At 30.0% G+C, this 9,006-nt stretch overlaps 2 protein-coding genes across 2 annotated transcripts in view; both read left to right on the top strand.

Moving 5' to 3' along the window:
• The window catches only part of LOAG_10620 (hypothetical protein), a gene marked incomplete at both ends in the record, with an annotated part of 3,253 nt that extends 2,543 nt beyond the window's left edge, over positions 1 to 710 (top strand). Inside the window, 3 exons of the mRNA XM_020448199.1 lie at positions 9 to 58; positions 140 to 352; positions 612 to 710. Of these exons, the coding sequence (XP_020301634.1) occupies positions 9 to 58; positions 140 to 352; positions 612 to 710 (362 nt within the window). The remainder of the gene's footprint in view (positions 1 to 8; positions 59 to 139; positions 353 to 611) is intronic.
• A 933-nt stretch (positions 711 to 1,643) lies between these two features.
• On the top strand, positions 1,644 to 4,459 carry LOAG_16686 (hypothetical protein; the record flags this gene model as incomplete). The annotated part of the gene is made up of 8 exons (XM_020449337.1): positions 1,644 to 1,724; positions 2,025 to 2,179; positions 2,431 to 2,595; positions 2,729 to 2,906; positions 2,966 to 3,075; positions 3,268 to 3,370; positions 3,490 to 3,619; positions 4,089 to 4,459. The coding sequence occupies 8 exons, from the start codon at positions 1,644 to 1,646 to the stop codon at positions 4,229 to 4,231; spliced, it is 1,065 nt and encodes a 354-aa protein (XP_020307146.1). The 3' UTR covers positions 4,232 to 4,459.
• Between the last annotated feature and the right edge of the window lie 4,547 nt (positions 4,460 to 9,006).

The following is a 9,006-nucleotide window of genomic DNA, read 5'->3' as shown; positions in this document are numbered from 1 at the left end:
CCAAACAGAGGAAGCGAAAGTATTTGCTATCCAGGGATTCTGCAAAGATCTACTTGAAGTTTGTTCCTTTTATTTTTGATCCACTTAAGAAAGAAATTTGTCCTTTAGACTGAAAGAAAGTTTTTTTTTTTTTTTTCAGGTGGCAGATATCCTTGATCTTGCAGTGGACGCAGTAAAGAAGGAGGAATTGGACAATAATATTTCTTTAAAAAATTTATTCGAAGGACTAGAGATGACGAGAACAGTATTGCAAAAAACATTCGATAAACATGGATTAAAACAGATTTCTCCAGAGGGCGAAAAATTCGACCCAGGATTGCATGAAGCTGTTTTTCAGATACCGAAAGACAAAGTAAGTTATTTTTCATCTTTAAAAGACTAGTTAATGTATTCTGTTGTTAAGCATTAAATTTTCGAAAGCTCTTTCATTTCCGGATTTTCCATACTTCAGTTTATATCTGCAAGTCTCTTGATATTTCATGTTGTCCATTGCCTTCATGACCTGCCTTCTGTATGCCATGTGCTAAAAAAGGATATTTTATTTATGGCTCAAAAAGCTGTTTTCGTATCAAAATTGAGGGTCTGAAAATATTAATATGCAATTTATTTAGGCAAAATTCGAGTCTGGATGCGTAGCACAAGTAGTAAAAATAGGTTACGCTTTGCAGAATCGACCAATTCGTGCAGCAAAAGTGGGTGTTGTGCAGTGATTGTAATTGGTAGTACTCTTTGTAATTTTTTCACTTGTTGCTATTGTATTTGTTACCGTTAAAGCGTTGAACTTTATTAGAAATATACGGCAGAGGAAACAAGTGATCTTCTTATGAAAGTCTAGTGAAAAAGAGTTGGTACTTCTTGTATTTCCACTCCTTGTTATTACATTTTGCCCTTCATTTTTTTGTCTTTTGCTTATATGCTGGCATAAAAATATTTTATCCCATAATAGTATTGCCCATTTCCTGTTGAATTACTTTAATGCTTTACTTTGAGTATGCAAAGGTAGTAAATGATTTATTACATCAGAAGTTTTAAATTTTTGGCTGTTACCGTCGAAAATATTGTTAAGCGGTACACTTACACTATTTTTTCTTTCAATATATAACTTTCGGGACGCAGATGAATATGCATGGTTGGATATGTAGGTCTTTTGAATTCCCTAAATTAAAAAATTTCATTTTGAAAAGATGCCGAAGAGTTTCTTCCGATCTCTTCATATGCACTTATTTCTTAGAAATGTTTAGATTCCATATGCTCATGCTTAAGGCTCTATAACAGGTTATATTCAGATTTGGATCCTACATCAGTGAAGGATATATTGTTCTTGAGAGGAAGTTGTTATTTATAGTAGGTTCTAGGAATTCTTTTCTGTTAGGTATATAGCTGTTCATTTTTTGTAGATATGATCTGCATTTGTTCAATGTTCCAGTGTTTAAGTAAAGTTATGAGAGGGGTGATATGACTCTTTGAGAAGTTAGAGTCGATGATGTCATACCAAAGAGGTTGGGAAAGACTAAAAAAGTTTATGTCGCACGTATAGTTAGTATAATACATCTAATCTTAAGTAAACAGTTTTGATTTCTTTATCAGTTTCTAGTCTATTGGTACTCTCCTGTAGCTTGTAAGTAGTTTTGTGCTTCAAGAAAATGAATCCATCCAAGAAAAAGAAGAATAGTTTTTCACGCAGTAGTAGGTTCCGGAGAGCATGGAGAGGTGAACGCCGGAAGGTTTGTCAGTTCCATAAATTTTTTTAAAGGATAATTTTTATCATTAAGAAGTTGTCTTGAAGTTTTTTAAGGCCTCATTAATTTTGGTGGAATAAAACGTGATTATGAAACAATGAGAAAAATTACCTACGAGTCTCAGTTATAGATCATAGATTCCTGTAAAGTAGTCACATATGGGAACCGATTGATGAATCTCTCAGTTCCGAAACAATCTCAATCCAGGAATTGGATTGTTAATGTTTCACGAACTGTTTTGATTTTATGATAATCAAACAAAATTTTTCTCAAGAGAACTTTCAGATTATGACTAAAGCTGGAGAGGAACAAAGGGGTGGTGATGGAATACAATTTCAATTACATTATCGAGGACTAACCATTGATGCTGATAGATGGGTGGAAGAAAGTTCGAAATGTCAATATTTACCAGAAGATGAGATGATTCTACTCTGTGATATGTGAATTTCTTCAATATTTTTGAGACTAAATTTTACCAGTTTTTTTGTTGGGAATTTGAACCATTAGTCTGAGAAAAGTACCACGTTACTAGAAGTGACGAATCGTCACAAATCTTAGGTTTTAAGTAACAGGAGTCCAAATTGTAGCTGTTTAGGTATCCCAAATCGATTCATGTTAAATGAATACCTTAAATTTCAGTCCAATTGTCGGTTACTTTTCTACCACATTTTGCAGTTAATTTTATATTTAGGTTGGTTACTCGTCTATCGCATGAATCGAATGTTGTTGAAATAAGTTCACCAGTGACTGTTTGTGGTGATATACATGGACAATTTTATGACTTGTTAAAATTGTTTGAAACAGGTGGCCGTGTGCCATCTACCAGATATGTTTTCATGGGCGATTACGTTGACAGGTTCATTTCAATAATTTTCTTTACACATTCGAAATTGAAAATTACTTTGGACTTCAGACTTATTGTTCCGTTTATCAGTAATTGGCTGTTTATTGGAACAATAACTGTATTAAGGAATCTGATAATTTTTCAGAGGGTACTATAGCTTGGAAACTCTGACATATTTGTTCACATTAATGCTCAGGTATCCAGAATCAATAACACTTTTGCGAGGAAATCATGAATCTCGACGTATTTCAGCTGTTTATGGATTTTATGATGAATGTGTACAGAAATATGGACATGCCATGGTTTGGCGATGTTGTTGTAAGGTTAGGAATCGAAATTTAATGGGTGGCATAAATGATAGTTGTAGTCATCAGAATTTTAGGTATTTGATATGTTACCTGTTGGCGCTCTAATTGATGACCACATTTTATGCGTTCATGGTGGATTATCACCGGAAATCAAAACTCTTGAAAAGATGTTTATTTTGGACAGGTATTTAATATGTTATTTGTTACAGCATGAGTACACTAACATGTCCTGCGTTTAATACTTCAAACTTATTTTCTCTTGAAAAGAAATATAATATCAGTTATATGCTTTTTGATCCCAAAGTGGCATTTTAATTAAGAAATAAGGAAAAAAACCGGAAATGTTGTGATGTCTCTTATGTACTGGTTATTTCAGAGCTGTTGAAATTCCGAGCAAAGGTGCTTTATGTGATTTAGTATGGTCTGATCCGGAGCCAACGGAAGAGGGATGGGAATTAAGTCCAAGAGGTGCCGGATGGGTTAGTTATTCCATCACTTTTCATGACATTCATTAAATACAATTTAATCTTCATTTTACTGAACTTTTACTGAGGTTCATCGTATAATCTGTTGATTATTGGATAACGATTATTTGCAGCTTTTCGGTCAGGAGGTAACTAAACGTTTTATGCATACCAATGACCTTACATTAATATGCCGGTCTCATCAGCTGGTGCTGGAGGGTTTCAAATATATCTGGGATGACATGCTATGCACCGTCTGGTCTGGTAAATTTTTTTCTCGTGTTTCCCTTACACTTGCTACTCGTATTTTCGGTTTCAACTGTGGGTAATTTTAAGCGCTTTTCATTTTAATATGGTTATTTGCTGCCGGAATTGTCGTTTATTGTGTGTAATAATCACTGACAATTATTCCAAACACATAGAAGAGAAATAGGAAAAAAGAGAAAGAAATAGAAAAAAGAAATAGGAAAGAAAAGAAAGTAGTGATAGAAAAAGAAATAGAAAGGAAAAAAAAGAAAAAACAAATATAAGCAGATTCAGTTATCGCTTCCGCTACAATTGCATTTAGCAGAATATCATTAGATGTTTTTAATTTTAAAATTATGTGTTTTTTCCTTTTTTTTTTTACCAAAAGATCACTTTAAAAAAATATTACTTTCTGTTTGTTATAATTTACTTCTACAATAATAAGCTAACTTTGTGATGGAAAATCACAGTATTGTGTGCTTTTCAGCGCCAAATTATTGTTATCGTTGTGGGAATGAAGCAGCAATTCTTCAAATAAGTTCAAATGAACGTCAAGTAAAATACTTTGATGAAGCCAGTGATAGTGAGCGTGAAAAACCGGATCGTATTGTTGCACCGTACTTTTTGTAAACATTTCATTCAGCAGATTTTTTGAGAAAAATTTCTTCATTCTCTTATGTCAGATGCCGGCTTTTTTGCATTTTTGCGATCTCTTTTTCAATTTTTTCATCGTGTTAATGAAGAATGCTAGTGATGTTACAATACTTTTTGCAGATAAACCAAATTTACTTAGATATGTTTTTTCCCGTCTTTATTTCGTTTTTTCTTTTCTATTGTAAGCAAAAAGAGACGTAAGTGCCTTTAAGTAGTGTCTTTTCCAATTGAGTTTACTCTTAAATCCTAATATTGTTATAAATTATATTAGACGATGGTTAGTTTGATACTGGCCTGATACATTTTTTGAGTTTTTATATTGTCGAGCGATGAGCGTAAGATAGTGGTTGTTCGATCGGCATTGAGAAAAATACTTAAATGATGGGAAGAGCAGGTTTAGAACACAAATGGACTAACCTGGATAGAAAAAGCTGCACGGCTTCGGTCGCTTTGAGATCGTAATTCACTAACATATGAGTATTTACACTAGCTCGAACTTTATTAACAATCTTTCAATTAGCGAAATATCCTTTATTTTTTCAATTCTCTGAAAGACTTCTTGTTATGCTTCTTACTTTGTAGCAAAGAAATTCCTTCTCCAAAAAACAATTTTTCTTTTTGATACTTTGTGTAAATGGTACATTGACAATATTACTTGCAGAAATGTACAAGTTACCTGTCTATTGATCACAATTGTATATAAAAAGATTCTGCAAATCATTGTTCGAATTGATTTAAACTTGTACTGCGCTTTTTTATTCAAAAATAAAATAAACATTGAGGTGTTGAATATAATATATAAGTTTGCAATTTAAAAATTTAAATGTGATAAAATGAACTATTCATTTCTTTGAATTATATGATAGATGCTTCTTCCACGCAATTTTTTATTGGGTATTATAGTTAGCATGACTGAGTAATAAGTTGATAAGATGGGGCTGATTTTTTTCAATGTTCCAGAACTTAAATAGAATATGGCGGATTCAAGAGATGATGTACGCTAATTGCGCAATTACTGATTTGATTACACAATTTATAACATCAAGATTGAGGTGTGTAATGGACGGGTTTCACCACAACTCGAGTGGTCACTCTATAAAAAAAACCGTGGTGAGTCGTAAATCATCTTGGATGGAAATATTGACATGAAAATGTAACTGATATTTGAAAATATCGCGATAGGATACATCGTATTTTGCGTTCTCTTTAAACTTGAAGTTTCCAATTCTTAACATGGCTATTTTGATAATTTTCTTTAAAGTATAAAAAAAGCTCAATTCATATGAAATAGGATAGCATTTGAGTTTGTGAAAGTTCACTAAATTTTATGAAATTTTGTGGAGTTTTAAAAATTTTTTTTCATCTTTCTAGCAAACATTTAGGTCAAAAACCCTATTTTTTCTTCATTTTTTTTTCTTTTTTGTATTTTTGAAGGGCAATGAATGATTTCGACTGTTGATCAGCGATTATTAATCACTGAAATGATGGGTCATATTGTTGTGAAAAAAGCAAATGAACACTAAGTAGGTAAGGGAAACGTATTACGATTGACAAATGGAATTTTTGTTTATGTCAACTTCGACACTAATAAAAGATGATCGACTGTACTCTTTAGGTCGTTTAGTTTTTTCCTCTTTTTTTTTGTCTGTCCATTTTTGGTTACATTTTTTTTTTATATTAACTGAATTGTATTGATTAAAATTAATTCATTTCACATTTTTCCAATTACGATTTTACAACTATTACTTACATATATTATAGGTCAAAACTCGTTATAGGAACAATTTTATTTTAGTTTCTTTGTTTTTCAAAAATCAAAGAAGTTTGTTTGTTAACTAAGGAAGTAATATTTTATAGCGTTAATTGTCTAATCAGTAAAAATTACTTGAAGGTATTGCATAGATGGAATGTTATAGTCTGCACAAAAAATGGAATGTTATAGTATGTACATGAAATAAAATATGTACGTTTACAACCGAACACTTTCAATATTTAATTATCAATGATACTAATTATTTAGCGTTACGATAAGCATTCCATTCTTATTTTGGTCGATTAATCTCGATTTAGGGCACATATATGTCACAAGTGATTTATATTTGTGACACGAATAAGGTCAGTTGCCGGGTAAGAGATGGGTCACGTCGAGAGTCAAGAAGACTTGTCCTGAATCAGAAAAGAGAAGGGCCTGAACTTGCTCTCTTCTTTGCTACGAATCATTTAATATTACTGGATCCGTATTTATTATTTTTCCTGCAATATATCCAATATTAGAAATATGTGTATTCATTATGTTTGTTTGCCATACAAATTTAATAAAATAATCGGAAACAAATACAACAATTAATTTCTGTATTTAAGTTAGTGAATTAATTGAGTTGCTTTATAGTTTTTGAACTTTCAATGTTCCAATTTCAGATGATTTAAATCAAATTTTTGTAGATCAATAATTTGTTTAGGCAAAAAAGTGAAAAAATCTTGAGCCAAAATTAAATTATTAACAGCGAAAAAATTATCATGAAATTATGATCAACTATCTACAAATGACTATTCATTTGATTCAAAATAACTAAAATTGATATCTTAACAAACGCAATTTTATTTCTAAAAAAAAGAGAAAAATTGGCGCTAAATGGAAGCATGTTCAAATATTTTTCACCTTTCTAATTCCATCTTCTTCAAAATTAAATTGTGTCATCTCATTCATCATCTTTCTTACTCATCTTCACTTTACCCACTTTACTTTACTCATTCTTCTTACTATTTCATTTATTTGTAAAAGTAAAAAGAGGAATGAATTAGCCGACAAAGAGACATAATGACAGAAAAAGCATTGATTGATTTTTATTTTTTCTGTCAACGATATTTTTATGTACAGTTATTACATATTATGAACAAAAACTATTTATTTATTTACTTTTTTGCAATCGTTGTTAATTAATTATTGTTTTAAATAATTTCCAATTAATTATATTACACTTGTCACTTGGACATCTTATTTTCTAAAAGTATTATTACACTTTTTCACTTCTTAGCATTATCATTTGCTGGGAAATGGAATGTTCTATGAATTAATTTCCATATTGCCAATAATATTTATCATCCATTTAAAACTATGCATGTTTTTCATCGAACAACCCACAAAACCGGTTTTACGTAAAAAAAAAAGAAAAAAACGTTAGAATTAGATGAATGGCTTTGATGTAATTTAGCTTCCATCTATCGTTCAAATAAATACGTGTCCACAGAAGGAAAAAAAATGAGACGGGAAAAACGTTGAAGCCGTCAATTTCATTCACTGAATCGCACTGTCTTAGAATTTGTAGTAAAATGATGCACAACAAGCTTATTCATTAATCAAAGACTAATTACTTAATAAGCTCTGATCTACCAAGAACATAATTTTAAATCTTTCATCAAAGGATAGAATTGAACTTTAGTGACACAATTTTTTGTCCTTTTTTTCGGCTTAATTGATAAACAAAAAGTAAATAAATAAACAAATGAAAAACTAATATTGTATTTCTCTGATTTTCTTCTAAAAATATAATAAATATGTTCAGTTCAGTAAATTTTAAAGTACAAAAAACAAAAGCAAAAATTAACTGAAAAAAGCTTTTTATAAAAAATTAAGCAGTAAAAATAAAGAATTTACGAACTTGGTAAGTGCAAATTTAATAAATAAAAAGTGAAAGGAAAGCGAAATGAAATATTTCACTCCTTTTGCATAACAAATAAATTTCAAATTAAACTTTCGTTCTTTTTTCTTTCACTGAGAAGAAATTAAAAATTATTATTGCGGAAGAAATCATAGAAAAGAACCGGAGATAGCATAATGACGTAGGAAGTGTCTTTTCGTTTCCGATTCTAAGTATTACTTGTTTTTAATTATTCAAAATGTTTTATATACCTTCTCCTATAAGCCAATTTTTTCCCTCTTGAGATTTATCTTATCAAAATTTTATTTGGAAAATGGAACGAAAACTGATTTGAACGATAATTGTATTTCTCAATTATAATTAAAATATTCAGTTTAATTTAATTTCATTCAGTTTCATTTTATTTCATATATAAACACTTCAGATAATACCTTCGATATCAAATAATGCAACGATAACATACTCAGGAAAATTTGATTGCGAAATTAAATTATGAAATGAAATGATAGGTATGAGTCATGTATTAAAAGAGGAATAACAATTTACATCTTATTTATGCTTCAATTCTGCTTATTCTCACAATATCAGAAATTACCGGTAAATTAATTGATACCGGAGATTATCACTGAATTAATCAGTATCAGAAATTATTGGCGGAATAATTAATATTGGAAATTGTCAACGAAATAATTACAGTGACCATGTAGTTTCAATTTTCTTTCGTAATCAGCAACTATGTTAAATTAAAAAACTATAATAAAGTCTGCAAATAATTTTATCATTTCAAGTCTTTTTTATGAAATATCTCTAAACTTTTTTGTTAATCAAAATAATTCTTCTTCAATATTTCTAATATTATTCTACTTTTTTTTAAAACAAAAACTATAAGATGATTAATAAAAGAAGAGTCAGTTTCATTTCTCAGGACATTTATGTTTGTCTAATCGAATTTTCATGTCGCCACGTCTTTCCGGAGTGCAATTCCGTTAGCAAAGCAATTATAAAAAGCGAGGTATATATATATATATATATATATATATATATATATATATATATATATATATATATATATATATATATATATATATATAT

Source organism: Loa loa, assembly GCF_000183805.2.
Source record: "Loa loa unplaced genomic scaffold supercont3.13, whole genome shotgun sequence".
Taxonomy (NCBI): Eukaryota; Metazoa; Nematoda; class Chromadorea; order Rhabditida; family Onchocercidae; genus Loa; species Loa loa.
The sequence above is the reverse complement of the archived record's forward strand: the minus strand, read 5'-3'. Positions and strand labels throughout refer to the sequence as shown.